We start from the raw sequence: 23,893 nt of genomic DNA, 5'->3' as shown, positions 1-23,893 counted from the left end.
GAAATTATATTTCTTGATTGTGATCTTTTGCGATATTGTACGCTGAGACATCTAAAATGCCCAGCCATTTGTCTGTTTTCCAGATGTATGGAATACACATAAAACTGATTTATAGTGTATTCTGTTGAAATGCAGACCCACATTTCCACTGTATTTCACATGTGCCAAAATGCAGTTGTAAAAGTATTCTTTATTGAAGAATAAATGCCAGCATGTTAAAATAAGTCAATGTACTTCTGACATTCTAGGTTTGAAGTGCTTAATTTTTTGTTTTGGTTTATTTAGGTTTGGCATAAACGTACAAGCTCTGAATTTCACAACGATGGAATTCAGGCTCATGGATGAATGTTCTCACAGGGTAAGACAGCTAATTTTGATAGAAGTGGTCTGACACATTAGAAAAAGCGTTTTCTAGCTACGCTACATCTGAGTTGTTCCCAACTGCTATTTAAAGCAATTTAATAGTGTTTTCTTGATTCTCTGTCAGGCTTTGCAGTTAATTTTTTTGTCAGAGTTTGAATCCATTTTGAAAACAGCTATAGGGTCAGAGTGTGTGCATGCCTACATGTGTGTGTGTACGTGTTGAAGAGACCACCGTTTGCATTCTGTGTTGGGACTTACATTTAGCCTCACATTGAGCATGAAGTGTCAGGCTTTTGATGTCAAAAGCTAGCTGATAATCTTTTCAGTAAAGGGAAATACTGTCTTATAGTTCAAAGGATGAGAAAGCTGGATTTCTACCATTCACCTCAGTCTTATTGCAACTCCTGGATTCAGGTTGGAATGTCACGGCTCTCTCTGGTTCCCATTGCCTCATTTTTAACACGAGTTTGATAACACTCGGTTACGTCACACTGGTGCTGAGCTGTGGTTATACGCTGAAGTATTGTGTCGTGGATGACAGAAATAGAGAAGAAGCTGATCAGGGACATTAACATATTCTGACAACCAAAGTACTGGCCAGGGTACCTGGAGAATTTCTTCTTAGACTTCTAGTTTGTGCAAAAGCCTGAAATTTTCATATTTTCTTTGCTATTTGGGCATACTGCAACCACATCTTTAATGTCCTATGTAGTTGCACATTTCTGCACATATACTTTAAGACCTTAATGAAAGATGAGTACCTTATAAAAAGAAAAATACTATGTTTGCTACAATGGTCAAAGCTGACCGTTCCTTTCTGGAAACAGTTGTAAGAGTTGTTGGAAAAGAGAGGAGACAGCAGTTCATAAATCCTAGCCTGTATGCACATACTGAAAAAGAGAAGGTAGTTCCACTAGTACGTGGGTAGGACTGAGTTTCCACAGTCCCATATGCCATACTAATGACCAAATGGAAAAATAGCAGTAGATCTTTAGATCAGTGTGTGTAATGTCTATTTTTCATTAGAGACTTGAAGAGCTAGGGGGAGCATGTGTGGTTAGATAGGTATTCAGCACGTATGAGACGGATCTTAGCTTGTTAACCAAATCACTAGTTGTTAATATTTACATTTTTGAATTTGTCATCATTTCCTTAGTCACTTTATATACATGTGTAATGATTTGTTAGGCTCACATTTGAGTGCATGCATATCTTTTGTTTGTAGGGAGTGACGGGGTGGAGTTTGCAAATGCCATACATGATTTACTTTTAATAAATATTGACTGATAAATGCAAGTTGTAAAGCTTCTTTGTATGTTCTTTTTTCAGAAAATAGACTAAGAATAAAAAATATTTTGGACTGGAAAAGATGAGAAAAAACAGTAGTACAACAGCCATGAATTGAATAACAACCAAGCCAAGAGCACATTTTGTAGCGTTTATGGCTGTTTTGACTGCTATAGGTGTCTGATCACCCCTTTCTAAGAGGAGACCCTCAGTTATGGAATAGACATTTTTAGGGCTGTTTTAATTTTTTTAATGAGAAAAAGGATAAACAGCGGTATAGAAACAAAACAAAACAAAACAAAAACACCAAAAGAAAAATTTACGTTATTTCCAGACTCAGTGAACTTCTGGTAGTTCTGGTCATCAATGAATATGGTAGGGAGTTCACTTTGGCTTGTTTCCAGTGACTCAAATGATCAACATATTTGCCAAAAGTCCCCTTTCTCACTTAAATTGAGTTGCAGGTCTTAATGCTGAGGGTATAATGGTTGCCACATTTCCCTGTACAATCAGTATACTGTCAGTTCTTGTCGTATTGGGAAACGTTTCAGGATTCCTTGAATATGAAAGACACCATATAATTTCTTTTCCATCTGAGCAAATAAAATCTGTTTTGAAAAATGAAGTAATACATTTGTCGTAATAGTAAGTGCAGTAATATGTACTTTAGCTCAGATAAACAACCTTATCTGATGTTTTATGTTGTCAAATTGAAAGAATTTGTATAACAAGTTAGTTAGCAGTTATTGCACCTCACCAAAAATATCTTATGTGGTGCTACATAGCGATATAATGCTTTCTTTGTTGAGATCTTTAAAGACACATGTTTTCTGTGAATAAGAAGTGCCTTTTTGTTTAACAGGATGCACATGAAGAGAATCTCATCAACAAGAAGTGCAGTTCTGAGCTGCTTTGGTTAAGTTTACAGCCACTGGAAACAAGAAAAGTTGGTGTAATTTTTACACCGGTTGACTACAAAAGAGTAGCTTCTCTTATTTTAATCAGGTAAGCCAGGTTGCAGTCGTAAGTGAGGATCGAACAACTCAATGTAAAACTGAATTCGCCACATCTTGGAGCCAAGACAAATGGTCAAAATCCGAAAGTCAGAATACCTCTAGTTTAATAAAAGTTGCTTAAAGGGTCTTGGTGTCTTATGTCATAGTCATTTAAAAATAGAGTCTTTTTTCTTGGTTTGTGATCAGTGGGTTATAAAATGCATAAGAATGTACTGAGGCAATTTTGAGTTGAGAGCGCGACACATTGGGTGGCTTTGCTATTTTCACCTTAACTCCCTAATGATAGGATTTAAGTATCCAGTGAATCTAAAGTGCAGCCATGCGTTGGTTATCTCTGGAGGAAAAGAGAGTTTATGGAAGAAGCAACCATTTTTACTAGGTGGCACTGTTCTTATCCAGTGACAGTGATCACAAAGCTTGTTCCTTCACTGTGTGAAATTCACTGGTGACTGGTTCTGGAGTGATCCTGTCTGTATTTAGGGGAAAACTATCCAGCTGTGGGCAGTGATTCTCTTACTGAAACACTGCTGTCTTGAATTGGTATCTAGATAGTGAGACCATGATTTTGCAAACTTCATTTGTGTTTTAGTGACTGATTGCTTGATTTTTATATTATGGCAGAAACAACTTGACTGTTCTGGATGTGGTCAATGTAGAAGGCTTTGGAGCCAAAGAATTGCTTAAAGTAGGGGGAAGACTCCCTGGTGCAGGAGGATCTCTTCGATTCAAGGTGCCAGAAGCTACACTAATGGACTGCAGACGACGTGAGTAAGAAGAAACAGGTCTCTGATTTTGTAGCTGGCTGCGATACTCGTAGTGGTACTGTTATGGTACAGTAATGTTAAGTAAACAGCATGTCGAGATAGAAAAGGCTGAAGAGCTTCGTCATGAGAGGTGTAGATTCTGTTTTCTCAAAACACTGACTGAGGGTAGTTACAAATTCTAGAAATACATTACTGCAAAACAGTCTGTATTAAAATGTTGATCGCTTCTGAATTTTTTATTAGATTGACAGTAAAAATAGCTATTTATTTATAAACGTAAAATAATTTTTCTTTCTTTTTTCCTTTAAGAACTGAAAGACAGCAAGCAAATTCTATCCATTACGAAGAATTTCAAAGTAGAGAATATTGGGCCTCTTCCTATAACAATTTCATCAATGAAAATCAATGGTTACAGTTGCCAAGGATATGGATTTGAAGTGTTAGACTGTCAGGAATTTTTCCTGGCTCAGAACTCGTCACGAGAGATCAGCATTGTGTAAGCACTGACAAATTTGCTGACAAATTAACTTAAGTGGAAATTTGAAATAATTAATTTCAATAACAGACACTCCAATAGCACACCTGCACGCAAAATTTGGTGAGCTTTGAATATAAATTTTGTAATCATTTCCCCTTTTCAGTAAGGATAATACTAACAAATTGGTAATATAATAATGTTTCTTTATAAATAAGACTCCATTATTTTTAAAAAGCAACATACATGATTTTATCAGTGCATCATGAAAAAATAAATTAAAGCAAAAGAGATACTGCAATAGAAGAGGAAAAAGGGCCTTGCCACTGGCTTTTTCTTATTTGTTGTTTGTTTTTTTAATTTATTTTTATTTAGCTTATTCCAAGTAGCCTGACCATAATCTGGTCATGTTTTTCTAACATTGCGTATAGTCTAAAACTGATTCTTTTTAAAATCCTGTTGAGTGAAAGTCATGACTTGTAAACATAAGTAGAGTTAATATTACTGTACTGCAGTAACTGCGGTTTCGTATACAAGTATCACCTTACTGATTAGAAAGGCAAGTCATACCTTCCAGCAGTACCCGTGGCAGCCAAATAGAATAATGGTATGGGTCAGGCAAATAAGCAGAAGAGAAAAACCTGATGTTTTCTTCTGCTTTCTTCATCCTTCCGCCCTTGTTCCAGACTTACCCTAGTACCTGGCCCTTTCTGAGCTGATGCTGCCTGTACGCTTGACAAGTGTGCTTTTAGTAAAGTGTGTTTTGGTTAACAAGAGTTTATCATGTGCATCTCATAGAGAAAAGGAAAATGAGACACAGTAACGAGAGTATTGTGAAGAGCTGCAAGAAAACCACGTATGTTACTGCTTGAAGATGACCTCAAAGTCTTCACCTCTGTTAGGTGCTAGTGCCATCTGCGTAATCTAAGCAGACAGTGATCACTTATTTAATTGTATTTTTTTCGTATTATTAAATCAGAAGTTATTTTGTATTTTTTGGTGTCAGTGTGTTTTCAGAAAATGAAATTCAGCCCAACAATGGAAAAATAACACCAGCTCTGTCTGCTTTTCCTGACAGATTCACTCCTGACTTTACATCTTCGTGGGTAATCCGGGAGCTTACGCTGGTGACTGCTGCTGATTTGGAGTTCCACTTCACACTCAACGTGACTCTTCCTCACCATCTGTTACCACTGTGTGCAGATGTGGTGCCAGGACCCAGCTGGGAAGAGTCTTTCTGGAGGCTCACTGTCCTTTTCGTAAGGTAACACTTTCAGAGCCCCTGCACCAGTTTGAAAGGGACCTGCCAGTGAAAGATCAGCAAGCGCTTTTGGCTTGTGTTAGATTTGTAGTGGTGATAGGGCCTAACATCTCTGCTGCATCTGTCTCCCGAGAGTCCTGCCAGCTGGCTCTGACAGAAGTAGCTGGTGATGGAGTTGTCAAGCATTTCTTTCTGCTCCTCCTGATAAACTTCCGTGTTAAGGCTGCAGAGAAAAAGGGCTAGGATACCCCCACAGGAATACCCAGTGGATGCTCCCCTTGCTGGAAGACTTAGTCCTCCCACAGTAGAGATGCACATGTAACATAGTAGTATCTGAACATCATAAATAGAATCAAGCAGACTGGTAGATTATCTTTAAGCATTTCTGGAAAATTAACATGAATTTTATTTATAAAGTTTCAGACAACCAAGTGAGGACCGGCTTTTCCTTCTGCTTCGTTCCTCCTTTCTTGTTAAAAAACATTTGTGTTTATTGTTAGCTTTTGCTAGGCACACTGCTAAACAGGCTACCCCAGAAAGATGGTTTGGCTTGTGTTAGCTGACTCATCGCTTGCACATTGTAAACTGCTTTTAAGAGAACTATACCTTCATACAACAATCAAGGGTTCTGCTTTTAGGCATATTCTTTTTTTTGGTCTTCTTTTACTAACTTTTCACACTGTGTAGAGTGAATTGAATGTTGTCTTTGTCACAGATGATGATACCTATACGTGCTGGTGCATGCCTAACTGAGATCCTGATGCATGCTGTTTGCATTCTTGTTTTGACACTGAAAACGGAGCACAAATGAAGCAACAGTAATGACCAAGTTACATGGTTCTAGAGGCAACAGAAGGAGACTACAGGGATCTGAAAATCAGAAATTTCTCATTCTGTTTTCCTCCTGAAAAAATTTGTGCTTCGTGATTGAGAAGGTGGTTTGATGAGTTAGAAAGATCTTTGTTCTGATCTATTTCTATTTGGTGCAATTAATATACTAGAAAGAAACAGAGGCTGTTTTGCAGCTTCAGTTTTAATTCAGAAGAATGGTGGCATTTGTAGCCCATTTTATGCCAGTATTATTTTTGGGAAAAGAGACAGTTTAAATAAATATCAAAATAGTGACGTAACTGTTATGAATGACTGATAGGTATCGTACTATCATACCTTGCCATTGTCTTGTAGTGAGACTTACTTCTAACTGATCTTCAAATCAAGTATTAGGTTTTTTAGAATGGATTTTTTCTTTGTTAGATTTTTTTCTTGGTAAAGCTTACGGCTGAGTTATTTCATTGAAAGAATAACTAGCAAGGGCTATAAAGAAAAAAGGAAAAGACTGTTACAACTCTTATTTTAAACTGTATTTTGAGTTTTCTCATCTGTCTTCTTGCTTAGAATTTACTAACAAAATGTTTGAAAAGTACATCTTGTTAGAAACTTTTTAATTCTTTCACTGAATGCTCCTGAAAATTGTAGACACCAGTATTTGTTGTTTTCTTTGGCAGTTTGTCTCTACTCGGAGTGATTCTGATAGCTTTCCAGCAAGCCCAGTATATTCTAGCAGAGTTCATGAAATCAAGACAGAGGCCAAATCCTAGTTCTTCACCGCAGCAGAACAGCAACTCTGTTGACGTAATCAGCTCTGATTCCTACAAGTAAAAATATTTTTTTTCTTCTTTTGAATTGTCTTTTTTTGTACCCGGTTTATTGTGGAGTGATGCTTTCTGTTTGTTTGTATTTTGATATTGCTGTGGGCTGGTTTAGAGGAGATAGTATTCCAGGCAACGTCTTTCAGAGATCTGTCAGTGTGGTGTATTCATCTCCACAAAAGAGAAATGGAAGAACTCAAGGGTTTATTAGTCTTGTATACTGTCAGTAGTACACAGGGTAAAAATTGTGTGGTGAAAGTAAAGGATATGCCATGTGCAGCTGCCGTGGAAGGAATGGAAAAGACATTAATGGTCCTCAGATCTGACCCTCTTGGGTGGTCAGTTGGGCAGTTTCTCACTGAAGCATATAAGTACATTTGAAGGCTGAGCACATATTTAGTGTTGCTCAACTCCCACTGAGATCAGAATGTGCTTAACTGGTATGATAAATTGAAGACCTAATGCAGTTTCACGGCTTGTGAATATGTCCCCTTTTATTTTCTTACAAAAATATCCCATAAAACAATTCACGATAGCTTCATAGATAAAAACAAATCTCATGATTTATTTTTTCTCCAGGGGAAGCTGCAAGACATTTATGGATTCCTATAGTTCCTCAGATAAAGGTAAAGGAAAAGGCTTCCTGTCTGTAGGCACTTCATCCAGCCGAAGTCAGAACGCAGCAAAGAGAAGTCCTGCGACCTACAGCCACTCCCAGAAGAAACACAAATGTTCAATTTACTACAGTAAGCAGAAACCAAACACAGCAGCTGGCAGTGCCATTGCAACTACTGATGAGAAACAAAATCAGATTGCAGAGAACCAAATCTCAGCACCAAAAGAGGACATTTGCACTGATGTTGTCAGTGAGAACTGGGTAACCCTAAAATACGCAAATGGCATAAATGTTAACAAGAATTTAACTCTTCCAGAAAACTTTCTGGGTAAACAAGAAAGTGCACTGAAAAATACAGTTCTCATTAAAAATACTTCTTCAGAGTGTGATCTGAAGGAAGATCTTCAAACATGTATGTTTCCTAAGGAAACTAACCTTAAAACTTCAGAAAATCTAGTTGAGCTCAAAGAACAGGAGTTCTGTCCTGTGAAGATGTCCAAGAAGCTACCTGAAAGTCACTTGTCCAGAAATTCACCTCAGCAACAGCCGGAACTGAAAGAAATTTCTAGGAAAAATAGTGGTAATTCTGTTTTCAATTTCTGTCAGTTGAAATGATTGGGTTAAATCTTCTCTTGAGTTCACTGTGATCAGGATTTTGTGTTTTGTGTGAGACAAGGAGATGTGGTATTTCTTGTGTGTTCACTATGATTTATCTGTTTACATTCCAGGGGAAACAGCTTGCATTAAAAGTTGTTTCATAAATCATAAATTTGCCTTGGTTTACAGATTTCAAGCTTGTGCTGTAGCATTTTAATGGTTAAAATAATTGATGTCATAATCTGCTTATAAGACACAAATTGCCCTTGTTAGATATTCAGAAACATCCTAGTTTGTGATTTTCAGGTCCACTAAACATCTGATGCCTGATTTTTAGAGTCACCAAGCAAGCACGTTCAGTTCTGGATATTCAGAACTCCTTTGAAAAAAACCACCTTAAATAACATGCATCAGAGTATTGTGAAATTATATTTTGTAGGAATCTGCAGATTAACATTTCTCTTAGTAACTGCATAGCTATATTTTATTTTTTTTTTAATTGTGGAACTAAGCTGCCTGGGAAGTCTTACCTCTCAGCTTCACAACTCCAAATTTTAAGAGCAGCCCAAGAGCACCTAGGGGAGATCAAGAGCAGGGTAGGACAGTGTGTCCTCTGGAAGCTCAGCTTTACTTAGACACTCAGCAAAGTAGTTGAATGGTAAGACTTTGGAATAAATTGCCCAGAGAAGTTGTGGATGCCCCCTCCCTGGAGGTGTTCAAGGCCAGGTTGGATGGAGCCTTGAGTAGCCTGATCTAGTTGAGAGGCGTCCCTGCCCATGACAGGGAGGTTGGATTAGATGATCTCTGAGGTCCCTTCCAGCCTTTGCCATTCTATGATTCTATGATTTGCTGTAGCTGTGGCAGAGTTTAGTGAGTGAGTGAGCCATTGCAGAGGGGTTTCAGGTGCTGCTATAGTGTGTAGTTGTTACCCTGGGCCCGATGCTTCCAGTTGTATCATTATCTGTGAGATACAGCAGGTCACGTGTGCTGTCTCAGATGGAGGCAGGATAATTTCACTCATACTTACAAAGCACTTTGGAATTCTTCATGCGCTCCTAAACTGCAGTGTTGTTCGTTCTTTGCTTTGAGTTTGAAAATCATCTAGGGGAAAGAAAATCATCAGTAATTATGTCTTAACTATATTTACATGCACAGGAAAGTAACTTAAGTACAGGCTGTGGAAATTATGCATAAACCGCTTAGGAGATACTAGATGTTTTCATTGACAAAATGTTCACCTTGAGAGAACGTTTCAGGAGTACTGACAGTTAGTTGTAGGCAGCAGTAAAGCATTGCAGGTAGTCTGCTGCGTTGTCTGTTAGCAGTTGTGGGTTTTTTGCACTGTCAGGGATGTGAGTATTTCTGTGTTTCAGGAAGTTTGGTAGAATAAACCAAGTCTAAACAGTAGCTTGTTGCAGTGTTTATATCTTGATTACAGTTACAGACCTGCTGGTTTTGTGCCGACAGGGAGACTTTGAGGTACTCGCATGTTTCTGTGCTGGAGAGCAACGGAGCATTTTTTAGCGCTCTGTCAGCCTCGCTTGCCTGGTGTCTCCTCTGGTGTTTCATTCACATGGGCTCCTTTTGCAGTCCTTGTGACTGCCTGCTCCAGAGGGGAGAGGGTGGCCAACTCAGAGCTACAGTCTTGTAGTTGGTTGGTAGACAGGAGACTGTGGAAGCGTTTGGGTGTGCCTTTCCCATTTGAAAAGACCAGTTCAATGCAATAAGCAATGGCATTTCTCACACAGAGCAGCAAAGAGTCTCCGGTAGTAGATCGCTGTGGATGTATTGCAGGTATGTGAGATACCGGGAGCCGATCAGAGCCAAAGTTAATTGTGTCCTGTCCAGCAATGGCAGCCCAGGTGGAGGACTATGACTCGACTGGGCAACTCAACTAGTTGTTGAGTCGGGCTTCCTCTCTTGGCTTTTGTCACACAAGAATTATTCTTCTTCCTCACAAGCCTTTCAAGAAAGTGAACTTTTAACACGAAACCCATCCTAAAGAAAGGGTGACTTCCCTTCATCTTCATAACAAATGCAGAAGGCACTTCAGAGATGTAAAGCTCCAAATAAAGGCTGCCCTTATTTTGATCTACCCATTTTTGAAAAGTCTTCTTCCCACCCAGCTGTAGGGTTTTTTCCGTTTGTTTTTTAGCCCAGTATTCTCTGGCTTTAGAGTCAACCTTACAGACTCATGACTGGGACTCGAATAGCGCAAATTTAGATGAGATGAGCCGGGCTTGAGTAATTTATGCGTGTGCTAGGAATGGTGTGCCCATGAGCATGAATCAATACAGAGCTACTTTTTGCAACTACTGAAAGAATTTTTATTAGCTTTCGATTGTGAATTTTTCAGCATCATCAGCTTAGAAGTTAGTCTCCTAGTGTTTTGGAAAGTAGCACAAGTCTGTATTTAAAGTAAGGTAGAAGATATTGTGGTTATGATTGAGAACCCATTCTCTTCTCAAGCAAACTGATTTTATTGTTTAATTGTAGGGAATAGTCAGCAAGTGCCTCTCAGGAATGAAACAGAAAACTGTGAGACTTTAAAAAAAACGATCAACCTAAAGCCTTCCACAGAGAAAAAGATTAATAAAGGACCTAAAGAAGAGACTCCATGTTGCGCAAAAGAGGAGATTACTTCTGAGGTTTGTGTTGTGGTCTTTCCACTTTTCAAATTTAAAATGGTCTTTTTGTTGTTTATTTATACATACATGTATATGTGTGTTTGTGTAGAGACTGTTACGTACAGTCCCAGATTTGAAACACTGTAAATCAGATGAATGAGGAACAATGCAGATGCGTTGTTCCACCACATCCATTGCATGTTAATGCTGCTTTATAGAATGATGAACAGTTTGGGTAAAAGTTAAAACAGCCCTTGTATTGTGATATTGGCTGTATCACAACCAGAGATATTCTTCGTTATTGTCAGAGCAGGCACGAACGTACTGGAATCTAACACAGCTGTCAGCCACAGTAACAATGTGGGAACATATTCTGGAAGGGAGATGTCCTAGATGGGTATATCAGCCTTCATTTGCAGACCTGATCTCCAGATACAGGGCTTTGCATCAGAAATGTGAATTTGAGAAAGCAGCAGGCAGAAACCCCTTAACAGATTCTGAAGCTGCCGAGAAGGATCATTCTTCACCCCTGGTTTCTGAACACAGTAAACACAGTGGACTCTACCTTTGTTGCAGGCAGTGTAAAACACTAAACTTCATCAGGTATTTAGTAAGCTCAAGAATTTGGTTTATGCTTGTGTCCTGTCTACTGGATAGGAATTCCATGGCAAAAAGGTGTCAAGGAGAAATTGCTTACTATGCTTGAGGAATATGTATCAGAAAAGATAGGATCTAGTCTTGTTTTGGGAACTGTTGTTTCAGACTTCTTTCCACGTGGGGCTGATGGTGTTCAGTTTGTTGCTTGCATTTTTTGAATGATGATTATTTGTTGGTTAACTTACCCCATAATTTCCTCAGTTGTAATTCAAGTGAATGCCTCCCCCCACCCCCCCAGCTGCTGAGGAAAGGGAGGATTTACTGCTGCTGAACTTGCACACAAACTGATCATAAATCTGGCAGATGTTTTTTGTTTTTAGCACATTGGGAATTTTATTGACTGCTTTTCTTTTTCTCCCTCTATTTTTTTTATTTCGCTGGAAGTCAGAGCTAGATGCTGTGAGGGGAAAATGCTAACATTGGGAATTCAAAAATTTCTTTCTCATCATCTGGTGGTGTCTTGAAGGACAGTCTTGGAAAGGCTGGTCAAATTGATGATGCTGGAAAGAGGATGTGCTGAGGAAAGGCACTAAATCATGAAGTAACTATGCGATTGGGTCGTTTTGTCCAGAGAAATTTAGCTAGAAAGATACAATGGAGTTCATTTACTGAGGTAACTTCATTTTATAATGCATGTATTGTCTCAGCTCATATTTTTACCTTTAGCAAGAAGATGCGTATAGGAAGAAAAAACCTCAGGAGAAGAAGGAAGGAAATGTACCAAATATGAATTGGAATAGAAATAGAACATCTAGAAAAAATAAGAAGAAGAACATTAATATATCTACAAGGTATGTATTATCTCACCAAATCATGAAGAAATCCAGAGTTGCTGTAGTATTTCCGCAAGATCCATTAGGCAGGATTGCTGTATCTTTTTAAATAAACACACTTTAATCCTGGCCTGAGCCTTTATTTTTAAGAATGTACAGTACTAAGTATCACCAGCAAAAAAATAAAAAAATATTTTCCATATGTAAATCTGCATGTATATAGACACACCCCATTCCACATAGCAGTGGTTGCTCTCCGTTATAGTCTGGAATTTGCTGTCTCTGAAGTTTGGATGGTTAGCTTCCTTTCCATTGTGTATTATGTGGTTAAAATCCAGTTGTGTATTCTTTTCAGTGAAAAAAGAAAAACAAAATTGTTGAAATGATTCCACCTTCAGGAGAATTGTCTGCTATATTGAGTAACTGAGGGAATTTTGTCTTCTAGTAGTTTTGAAAGAGGAATAGAAATACGTAGAAAAGAGGCAGCGGCTTCTATTTTTGCTGCAATGATTACAAAGATTAGAGCAGCATGAGGCACAAAAGAATATTGAGAGCACCTTGGGTAGTCAGGGTTGGGGTTTTTTTCCCCTCTGGTTTGTTTAAATGCATTTTTAAAGTCAACTGTAAACTACTTTTAATTATTTTTTCATATTTTTTAAATTTATTTAGATTGTTGTTAAAAAATACCAGTTCTAAACCACTGCTAGAATAGAAACACTTACAAAGAGAAAATCCTCCTCCTTCCCCTCTCCCAGCCCTTTGAATTAAGGTCATGATCCTACAAAGCCTTCACAGACTTAATTTTTATTGCAAGTGGTCCTATTGAGGTCAGTGGACTTAACAAGGAGATTGTAAATCCGAAGGGGCTGTTATAACTCATTATAAACAAATTACTATTCATAATGTGGGAAGTCAGCACATGCGTAAATCTTTGCAGCATGCACACCTTTGTAGGTAGGAAAGATAAAAAAGAATGGAAGTGAAATACTGAAATATGGTGTCTGTTTCTTGGACTGATTCAGCAGTTGCTGCTTTCTAAGATACAACCATTTTCTTGCTGTAGAAACTTGACAGCTGGATTTTATTCATTTTCCGTTAATACTCTCTGATTACAACATTGGATTCAGATATTTCAGTTTTACTAGCAAAAACTTAAGATTACTTCAGCTGATGGTTTTATTCTAGTTAAAATCATGCCAGTGAAATAGATGTGGGGCACGTTTTTCTGTGTATCTAGAGCTTCCTACAGTGGTAGACTGTGCTTGTCACTATAGCATTTGATTGCCTTCTGTGAGTGCATTAGAGAATGGAGTTAAACATACGCATGTTGTTTTGCTTCTGCCTCTTAGAAGCAGTAGTCTATGTGGTGGGATATTGCATTTTGGGAAAGGTTTTTAAGGGATTAAGACTCGTAAACCTATTCCTTGCCCCCTATTCTGCCTCAATAGCCGTGTGAGTTGAAGTGTTTAATGCCTGAAAAGGGGAAAAAACAGCTGAAATGTAAAATGCAAACATGTTTCTTTGGGTGTGGTTGTATTAGGGTCCCTGAGCAGAGTGAGTTGAAGCATATGTGCAGTGAATTTGAAAGGCCGGATCTGAGAGCAAATATTGGAATAAGAGCCTGGTGTCCACAGGGTAACGGGGAAAACTGTAAAACAGACCAGAAAGCTGGGAGCTTGTCTATACAGGGAGAAACAGGTATGCAATCTTAATTGTCTTAAATGGGGGAAGAAGTGTCATGTGTTTTTTGTGGCAGTAGAGCTGTATTCCTGCCTTGAGAGACTTGTGTTTCTCTCCCCGTTGAACCGTGACGCAAAGACAGCAGGACTGGCGTGATGCAGAGCTTGAAATAATACCTGCTCACTTCTGAAGGGCTCCACATGCCTCTCCACGGGATTGGTTGGTGGTGCAAATCAGAAGATGAATCGATCTGAAGCCATAATCCATCAATGCCAGTGAAGGACTGACAGTCTGCTTGTGTGTTCAAATTAAAGCCGGTATTAACTGAAGCGACTGTATTGCGAAGGCCGCCTTTAGAATAGGCAGGTCATTTTTAAAAACTGCCACTAGCTTGGGTACCTGCTTCCTGCCTTTCCAACAGAATTTTAATCAGCTGTTTTCCCTGGCTTTTGAGAAGAGGAGAGCTGAAGAAGGTATCAGTGTTTATAGGATTGTCCTTTGCGTCCCTGATGAGATAATAAGAAAGGAGAATCTATCACTTATGAATTCATTACTTGCAATGTTGATTGTTGCTTTTAGTATGCGTGTTCCTACAGCCAGGATATATTTCATGTTTAAAATATTAACTATGTATTTCAAAGAACAGGATGGGCTTCCTGTTTCAAACTGTTGCCTCTAACTGCACTTTACCCTGACTTGCATTCATTGCATTGGGGATGTCGTGTAGGGCATAAACTCCTTGTGGTAGAGGCTGACATGTTTATCTTGAGGCTATCAGTAAATATTATTTTCTGTCCTATTGTCAAGAAATTCAGAGAATCCATGTAAATTTGTGTTTCTGATGACTTTTCATTGAATCTTCACCTGGAAGACTTTCTTAAATGCTTTGTGGTGTTCTGTTTTTGCAACTTCTTTAGAAAGCTTTTATCAACGCTCCAAAAAGAAGTGTTTGGAGAAGTTTTGTTCTGATTCAAGCTCAGATTGTGGAAGTTCATCGGGAAGCGTTCGTGCCAGTCGTGGGAGCTGGGGTAGCTGGAGCAGTACCAGCAGTTCAGACGGAGATAAAAAGCCAATGATTACAGCCAGACATTTTCTTCCGTCCAGTAAGTTCTACAAGTCTCACCTTTGCACTGTAGTGCGCAGTTTCAACCTTCCTTCTGACGGGAAAGGGGTACTGTGGCATGGGGCATGTAACTTGCCTTTTATAGGTGAGAGCACCTCTCAGAAACACAAGGAGAGATTTAAAGAACTTGGTGCTTGAAAAAACGTAGCAGAAGTTTTGTGGAGATGAAGATGAGCTGTCAGGTTACAGGGAAGGTGTCAGACTCTGCACCGAGGAAGCTGCACAATTAGTTCTCATGGAAAGATGGAAGAACTGAGAGATGCTAGTTAAAGCAATTTCTTCCTTTGAATTTCTGTTACATCACGTTATTGTCATAAAAATACAGTCTTTTTGTTAGAGTTATTTAAGCAAATGCACAAATCAGAAACGTGTTAAAACAGTTCACATCTGAGGATGCTGGGGTTGAATGGCAATAGTTGAGGCATAAGTAACCAGGAGACCTGAGTCACTTCACTATATGAGAAATGGGAACTGTGGTTCATTGCAGCAGGATTTTTTAAAGCCTGAATATCATTAAAATAGTTGAAAGCCTAAACCCTGTCACCACCATCACTATCCAGATTGATGTAGCACTAGAAGTAAATTGAAAGAAAGTGCTGAAGTGACACAAATAAAACCAGCTTTGAGTACCTGAAAAAAGCAGTTTAGAAGGATTTGAAAATGTGCATGTGCTTACATGTATAAAACTTCATGTTACCAAAAGATACAGTATGTGATGTGTCTGAACCTGCAATCTAATAGATAACGAATTGTGTGCACGTGACTTTTCTGTTTGTTCATATTGTAATGCCTCTTAAAAAAAAAGAAAATAAGTAATTTCAAATTCAGAATTAATTTAGTAGTGAAAAGGAACCTCTCCATCAAGAGTGTGATAATCACTTATTAGTCATAAAATATATTTAAGACCATGTGGAAGTAGATAGCATGCTTCGGAATAAATGCAGTTAGTGGTACTCCAGTCTGAGAGGAAACTTGGTTAACACTATTGATGAGTCTTTTTGTGTGTATGTATATTCTATGCATACTTCTTTTTTTAGGATCTTTGATTTTCACAGTCATTCTTTTCTTTAGGAGAGAATATTTCACAAAATGATTTTCCATCTGAAACTCCTATCACTTTAAATCTGTCTCATAACATCTGCAATACCAGGTAAAAAATTTGAATCTACAGCTGTTAAGACATTAAAGAAACACCACCAACTTGAAACCTTGTCTCATTTTGATAAATTATACCTACTTATTTTTTGTGATCATCTAACTGGACTTTCTACTTGGAAGAAGAATCTTCTTCAGTAGGTTAAGAGAGAGATGCAAAATGGATTACACTGGGGAAATACGATAAGTGCTTCCAATGTAAATTAAAATTGGAGAAAAAAAGGAAATTGTTTTTCCCCTCTCATTTCTTCCTGATCTTAGCAACTTACTGCATTTCCATCAGCACTTAGTTAAATTAAAGTAATAATGTTTTTTTAAAAAAAGGTGGGAGTGAGACTTTCAAGTTGATGTTATTCTTTTAATGGGAATAATGTTCTCCTAGGATATACAGCATGAAAATTGATTCTCCCCTCCCTCACATTCCTTTCTGCCTCTTTACTGTAGTAGAGATAGCGTCTACGAGTTCTCATTTCACTTCTCATTCATCACTTCTCTTTTCACTAGCAGAAATAATTTAATCCTTTTCCTCTGGGATTCTGGTGCTTGAAAATGTTCCCTTTCCACTCATGTTGACTAGTTTCTTTGGTGGGATTTGATGAATATGACACTGATGTTCATATGTGCCTATGTGTCTTTATGCACATAAAAGTAAACTTGCCTGAAAGTTGTTGGGAGCGTTGAAACATTATGAGAGATCCTACTCATCTTCATGGACCGTAGCTTGTTTTCCAATTTTAGAGAAGAGCTGTTGAATTAATTTGCAATAGGTTGATAGTTGGATAATAAAAGTAAGGTAATTAACATGTATTAATTTTATTCATTTTGCATGTGTTATAAGTACCTGGTGTTTAGTTGGGAAAAGAAGCTGTAAAAAAATTGCACAGGAGTAATTCAAAATAAGAAAAATCAGGAAAGAAATTGGGAAAGCAGTAGCAACCATGATGTTGATTAGCATATTTTTTACATCTCTGTATATTTCCTTTGAACTACTATGGATTATGAAACATAACAGTGCCTAGACTTAAGAAATTAAATTTTCTTTTCATTCAGCAGAGACATGAACAGCATCCCCCAATATCCTGAAACCTTATGTCCCAATTTCACTGACATAGCTGCAGATCCCGACAAAAATAAAGGTCAGTTACTTTATTAACAATTGAAGCTGGGTTTTGCATGCTTTGTCAAGTACTTTCAGTGATGTTGCTTGTAACATTTGTGTACACCAATTTTAAAGACATGTTGTTATTAGAACTTGACTTACTTCTGAACAAGTTGAGCAAAATTAGCAAATGAAAGCTTATAACCTTGACATTTTTTGCTGCATCTTTTCTGTGTGAAGACAACATTTAGCTTTCAGCTCATGTTTTAGGTATTCTTTGTTGTTTCATCCTCTTGCTTTGCACAGATTTATGTCCAAAAGTAGTGCAATTGGGAGATCAAGAGCACTGGTTGTTGTGTTAAAATGAAGCTTGGCAGCAAATCAAATTATGACCGTTTTTCTCCCTAAATTTCCACAGTCAGGGCTTGCTGTCTTTGAAAGGAATAATGAATGAGATTGGGTTGGGCTGTTAAAACTCTTGAGTTTTCGTTGTTTGTATCTCAAAGGGAAGTAATAATAACTTGTTGAGCGGATTCATAAAAGCAGCAGGCTACATGGCGAGGTAGAGTTTGAAAGCTGGTTATGACACATGGTTCATTGGGCAGCAGAACTGCCTGCTCGTGGCTGTGCCTTCTGCTCTAGGTTTAACTTGGGTCTGGTAGGATACAAATGCTGATTAAACTTTTTCCGCAGTAGCAATATTCATAATATCTACTGTGTGAAATAATGAAATAGAGCTAACTTTCCAACTGTTGTCTCACAGAGCCTGCTAATGTGGATTTTTCCTTCCTCCAGTTCCCTGTTCTCACGGAGTTGATAGGAACCAAGACCTGATAGCAGCCTTCCAGTACTTAAAGGGGGCCTAGAGGAGAGCTGGAGAGGGACTGGACAAGGGCATGTAGTGATAGGACAAGGGGCAATGGCTTTAAACTGAAACAGGGGAGATTTTTATTAGATCTGAGGAAGAAATTCTTCACTCTGAGGGTGGTGAGGCACTGAAACAGGTTACCCAGAGGAGTTGTGGATGCCCTAACCCTGAAAGTGCTCAAGGCTAGGTTGGATGGGGCTTTGAGCAACCTGATCTAGGGGAAGGTGTCCCTGCCTATGGCAGGGGAGTTGGAACTAGGTGATCTTTAAGATCTCTTTCAACCTGACCCGTTCTATGATTCTGTGATCTGTGGACAGTCAGGGCACTCAGTCCATAGAGAGCAGCACAACGAGTATCTGCCCTAGGGGCTAAATACAGCCGTAACGAGTTCACGTGTTGTTTGATCATGGGTGGCTCTAGTCTAATAAAAACCCCGTTGCTGCTGCATTTGTGTGGCTGGACTTCAGAGATGGTTACTGACTGATAGGGGAGGGCGAGAGGTGGCTGGTGGGGATCGCATCTCTACCATCTGTCCTGCTGTGAAGAAGGGTGCTGCCTTGGTGCCGGTGGCGAATGACTTAAGGACTCTGCAGGAATTTCTTGCCCTGTTTTGTTATTTTCAGCTTCCTGGTTCAAATCTGCTTATATGTATTTTTTAACAAATAGAAATTTTGAGATTTGCTTGAAGATGGACATTGATCACACAAAAAGTAGATTGGTTAGTGATTCTGAACTTTTTATCTAGCATACAGTCATTATTGTGCATCTGAGAATAAAGTGTCATTGTGATATTCAGAGTTTGTGGAGCCTCTTTCCTGTTCTGCATTTCATTCCCTTTTTCCTTTTTAGGTCTTTACCCAGCAGGAGACTTGTGGCCTGCCCAGCCAGTCTGCCTGACAAACAGTTTAAACTACAACCTTGAGAATAATATACCGTGCATGATCCAGGAAACCCCCTCTGTCCACAACAGGCAAGTTATGTTTTATGTAACAGTATGGATAGTGTTTTGTTCAGGTTTCTTTGATGGAGAGGACTGCACCTGAGCTTACCTTACAATATTTGTAAGGCAGACTCATAGTTAAAGTAAAATTCTTGCTGTCACTTCAGTCTTAGTTCTAGTTCTTTAGGCTCTTCCATTAGTACATCCCGATTAATTTTGCTAAGACAAATTCACTGGTGTTCGTGCTCATATGTAGATATTCCAGAACTTCTTTCAAATTTAGTAACCTTTTGGAAAGCTTTTTGATTTCTTTCACTTCTTTTTTATGGCCAGGCAGAGGGCCTGGCTTTTTACATGTGTTTTACTCTTGCTAAGTACACAGCTTCTGTATATTGTGGGGTGTGTTACACAGTGTGTGCTCGTGTTAAATGACATGAAGGGACATTGTTACAATGAAACAAATAGTCCAGTTTGATGATGGTGTGAGGATAAAAGTTGGTCTGCTTGAGGCTCTGTGTAGATTTGGGTTGCTCTTTCTGTAGTAATGAACTTGAATAATTCTGGTACTTCAGACTCTCCACATTGCAAATTTTACTACTGAAAGATGCACCACAAACCAGTGAGAAGTAGTACTCTGCCACCACATAGCAGTGAAATGTGGCCAGTTCTTCAGGTCGTATCCTGTCATCCAAAATGACAGAGCGGTAATGCAGAAATCCCCAAGTCATGGTCTTGTGATCCCAGCCAGACTACTAACCTCAGTCCTAACTGTTGTGTCAACAAACTGCAGCCCTAATTAATGATCAGGAGCAATGGCCAGTGGTCTGTCTTACTCTTTAGTCAGATGAAATATATGGTGATTTGTGACAGATTCTGTATTATGCTACTTTGCTTTCCTATGCCCATCTCAATTTGGACTTTATATGCAAAAATTCATGTAGTTATTTATTCATATGTAATAGTGGTAACTTATGATAACTTCTTGCCTGAATAGTAAAACTGAATTAGCACAATTTGATGTGAAATCCCTTTATATGCCTACCTCGTCCAGACTGGGTCCAGATTTGGACTTCTTCGAGCTCTCTGCATAGCAGGGCTTGTTCTGACATATCTTTAAGAATTACTTTTGAAAAGTTTTCTTGAAATTCTGAAATTATTTTAATTAAAACAAGTATAATCCCTAGAAATCAAGATGTAGTTTAAAAAACATATTGTTTAACAGGTCTCTAACGTGTGGTAGGGAAAGTAGAAATCTCCATTTTAATTACTATTCTCAAGCATTGCGCGTTACGTTTCTTCTATTTCAAATCACATTATTTCACTTGATATCTACCATTTCCATGGTTGTGGGAAGGAAGTACAATTTTTTTTTTTTACAGAGAAAGAAGTTGAACCCAGTTTTAGGTGTTGCAGGACTCTGGTAGCTGTCATTACAAGTTGGTCATCCTCCCAGAGGAAAAAGAGCTCAGTGAGAGAATTGCTGTGATTGTGTAGTGGCACAAGAGTAGATACTGACAGAATTGGGAAGTGGAATGTGAAAAGCCTCATCATCAGTCACAGGCATTTTCCATCCAACAGCTTTATATTAAATAAGTATTTCTAAATAATTTTCAGAAGTTCTGCAAAATGTTTCTGACAGCAGATTTTTCTCTTTCTTGGGGCAGCTTCATCGACTGGAATGCAGCTTGTGACAGCCAGTTTTCCAACATGTATTGTCCTCTAGAGATGAACGAATATGGTGCTTTCCCAGAAGGTAAGATGAATTAAAGCTTATAAATTATCACTGAGCATGTTTTTTTCTTCTCACCTTTTGTAGAACAAAAGGCTGAGCTTGCCTACAAATATCTGAGCGTTCATTGTTTAAGCGGACTTTACGGTTTCCAGCTGACTGGGTGCTCTGCAGTAATAAACAGCATCTGCATGTGGCAGATGAGAAGACCAATCGTCGTATAGAGTTATTAAGCCTGAAAAGCCAGTATACAGGGCTCTGTCTGAGAGGTAATAGAGAGAAATGCTCGTGACTCCATTATTACACAAATCTTTTTTGCACAATTTTCTTTTTTTCCCCCCTGGCAGACTTCTGCCTTCCCGTGTGTGAAACAGAAGGCCTCTTGTGACCAATTAGCTTTCCAGGCTAGAGTTTCTTGGCTTGGGAAGCACACTGGCAGCAATCTAGAATTCTTTAGCATTACCTAAGCAATAATTAAAGGTCAGGCTACAGTATCACAGGCAGCACAGTGATCCCTTGGGTGCTTAGAACTGAGGCATGTCGGCAGTGAAGCCTGGGTAGGCTCTGCCATGCACGTTCTGTGGCTAATAAAGACTCTATTCTCCTGTAGGGAGATTGCCAAGTCTTTATCCCGTCCTCCTGATAGCAATTTGTTAGTGGGTCCCTAATACAGAGTGGTAGACTTGTTAACAGAAATTTTTACACTGTGCTGCCCTGAAGCTGCTTGAAGTCACTGAAGGCTTAGGTGGCTCACTCTGAGAAGATCCAGTGTTCCTTCACAGAAATGTTACTAGTGTTTATTTTGCAAAAGCCTTATTTTGTCTTCCTGCTTTTATAAACTGTAGAAAACATGAATTACCCCAGTGGCTTTCCGGGTGCTGCAGCGGTGCAGAACACAGCCTTCATTGACCAGAACTGTCCCTCCACCTGGAACGCACCTCCCAACATGCCACCTGCCTGGGAGCCCGCCAGTTATGTCAACTCCACAGTGAGTATCGTCACTGCAAGGTGCTGCCTTCATCTGCCTCTTCAAAGCTTTGCCACTGTGTTCCCGTCTTTCCCCTGTCTGTTGCTTGCATGTTCTTCTTGAATCCTCTAAGTAGCCTGATGTATGTTTTTGATGCTGGCATTGGTAGCATGGCTCTCTCCTGGTTGTTGGTCAAGGTTGTCACTGGACCTTGTTTGTGAAATTTTAAGACAGATCTTTTGCCTGAATGTTGACTAAAACCATCTTACATATGGAAAAGCATTTTGGACTTACGTAGTCTACTGAGACTTCTTCCTATCAGAATCAACCTTTCCAGATGAGGGTAAAACACAAAAAGTGCTGACAGCAAAACCCGAAGATGTTTGGAAGTTGTAGAGCTAAAGGGACAGCTGCTCTCAGTGACTTTGACTGGTTTTTTTTTTCACTAGGAAATCCAAGTGATTTAAGCTGGATTTGTGCAAATTTCTGAATGCTGACTTTGACCTGTTACACTCTAGACTAGCCACGTTTAAGTCATCCCATAGTGCAATGTAAGGACTTCAGTTCAAGGTGGTCTTTAATTGTAACCACCTTCTCTTCTGCTCGTATTTCAAAATCTTCTATTTTAGAATTTTGGGATTTTTTTTTTATTTACAGTAGGTTTATTTTGAATAAAACTAACCAAATAAAGCAAGAAATATTTCAAACTGCAAAAGTGAAAATTCTGCTATGTTAAAAAGTGGCAAAACTGGTCGAAGACTCTTTACTAAAATAAACATAGCTTTATTTCATATTTTACTCAGGAAACACAGAAGGTAGAGATTGGAAAATGCATTAGATAATTTGATTCGTTTCCCTGGTGAGCTTTTCCCCACAATACGTTTCAGTGTTTCATTCAGTTTTAAAAGTCCCAAGACTTCCATGACCTTCTCTGAGAGAATTCGTCGCAGACCAACACATCTTGCCCTCCAGGAGGTTCTTTATAAGCTTTCGAAATTTTCTAACTAAATTCCCTAGCTCCCAATTACAGTCTCTTTTCCATACTGAATATCCCTCTCTGCTCCCGGCATGCACAGCCTTTCAGTACTGACACATCCTTCAACCTTTTTCTTTTCATTTCTTGGGCGTCCTTCTCTTCTAATGTTAACTCTGAAAACATGCACGGTGCTCTTCACGTGTCTTCCGTTTCTCCCTTATTTTTCTTAACAGCCTGAGCAGAACCGAATATTGTATTCCTGTTACAGTCGTATCGATGCCACGCAGGGAGGAGCTCATATGGCTTCGTTTAGCGAAGTGCCTTTACACACACACGCTAGTGCTGCTATATTTTTGGCAACCGTGTTGCTTTGTAAACTCACGTGCAATCTTCTACTTGTGTGCTTCCTATGTTCTCTGCATAAATGCTGCTTCTCCCATTTAGTACCACATTTCCATGTTTTCTTTGGCAAACAGTCCATTTTGCAGTTTCCCATCATGATTTTGTCTCGCCCTACAGCCCTACCTCTCAAGCACCCGAAGCTTGTCGCCAATGTCTGGACTTTTTGGTTCCATCTGGGCACCTCAGAGTGATGTTTATGAAAGCTGCTGCCCTGTCAGTGCCACAACGCAACACTCGACCCACGTGGAGAACCAGGCAGTTATGTGTAAGCAGGAATACTATCCGAGGTTTAACCCCTTCCGTGCCTACATGAACTTGGACATATGGACTACAGCAGCCAATAGAAATGCAAATTTCCCACTTTCGAGGGACTCGGGTTACTGTGGAAACGTGTGAAAGGAATTTGATTTAAAAATGCGAATAAAGATGCTTGCGATTTTGATTACTAGAGTAAGCTGGTTGTTGAATAGATTACAATGTTGGTGGATATTTTGGCACTTTTATATTGAAAATAAATTTTTTTTACTGAAGTCTGAGCATTCAGTGCATTTTGAAAAGCAAAGCATATTCAGGCCACTGTTACTGTCAGGTGAAGGCTATAAATTTAAAACTGTTTTTTTCAAGAATTAGGATAGTATGAAGGTTCTTTAAAAGCATCCATGAGCCTGTACTGCACATGTTTCTTCTGAAGTTTAGGTTCTGTGGTGTAAACTAAGAGTGGTTTAGCATTCATAGGTACAGACTTACACCCGTAAGTAATCGCATCTGTACCGAACACTGGGGACCTACCTGTTGGTGCAGATCAGAGATTTTGCAAGTGATGCCACTTCTGCTGCTGACATCGTTATTTGTGGGTGTAAACTTCTGGC

At 39.0% G+C, this 23,893-nt stretch overlaps 1 protein-coding gene across 7 annotated transcripts in view; it reads left to right on the top strand.

The window, feature by feature from the left end:
* The window catches only part of TMEM131L (transmembrane 131 like), an 88,034-nt gene extending 64,480 nt beyond the window's left edge, over window positions 1-23,554 (top strand). For 4 of the 7 annotated variants that reach the window (XM_086611744.1, XM_086611743.1, XM_086611747.1 and 1 more), the window contains 17 exons: window positions 286-358; window positions 2,513-2,655; window positions 3,288-3,430; window positions 3,740-3,926; window positions 4,984-5,169; window positions 6,672-6,821; window positions 7,395-8,011; window positions 10,525-10,676; window positions 11,979-12,103; window positions 13,626-13,783; window positions 14,683-14,868; window positions 15,960-16,038; window positions 17,094-17,179; window positions 18,860-18,980; window positions 20,615-20,703; window positions 21,525-21,667; window positions 23,142-23,554. In XM_086611744.1, coding sequence (XP_086467870.1) covers window positions 286-358; window positions 2,513-2,655; window positions 3,288-3,430; window positions 3,740-3,926; window positions 4,984-5,169; window positions 6,672-6,821; window positions 7,395-8,011; window positions 10,525-10,676; window positions 11,979-12,103; window positions 13,626-13,783; window positions 14,683-14,868; window positions 15,960-16,038; window positions 17,094-17,179; window positions 18,860-18,980; window positions 20,615-20,703; window positions 21,525-21,667; window positions 23,142-23,420 — 2,917 coding nt within the window. In that variant the 3' untranslated portion in view covers window positions 23,421-23,554. Of the gene's footprint in view, window positions 1-285; window positions 359-2,512; window positions 2,656-3,287; window positions 3,431-3,739; window positions 3,927-4,983; window positions 5,170-6,671; window positions 6,822-7,394; window positions 8,012-10,524; window positions 10,677-11,978; window positions 12,104-13,625; window positions 13,784-14,682; window positions 14,869-15,959; window positions 16,039-17,093; window positions 17,180-18,859; window positions 18,981-20,614; window positions 20,704-21,524; window positions 21,668-23,141 lie in introns of those variants that run through there. The other 3 variants (XM_086611746.1, XM_086611745.1, XM_086611749.1) reach the window with 3 other exon arrangements.
* The last annotated feature ends 339 nt before the right edge of the window (window positions 23,555-23,893 follow it).

This window comes from Tauraco erythrolophus, chromosome 5, assembly GCF_009769465.1.
Source record: "Tauraco erythrolophus isolate bTauEry1 chromosome 5, bTauEry1.pri, whole genome shotgun sequence".
Classification (NCBI taxonomy): domain Eukaryota; kingdom Metazoa; phylum Chordata; class Aves; order Musophagiformes; family Musophagidae; genus Tauraco; species Tauraco erythrolophus.
Note: the sequence above shows the minus strand (reverse complement) of the source record. Positions and strands in the feature narration are given on the sequence as shown.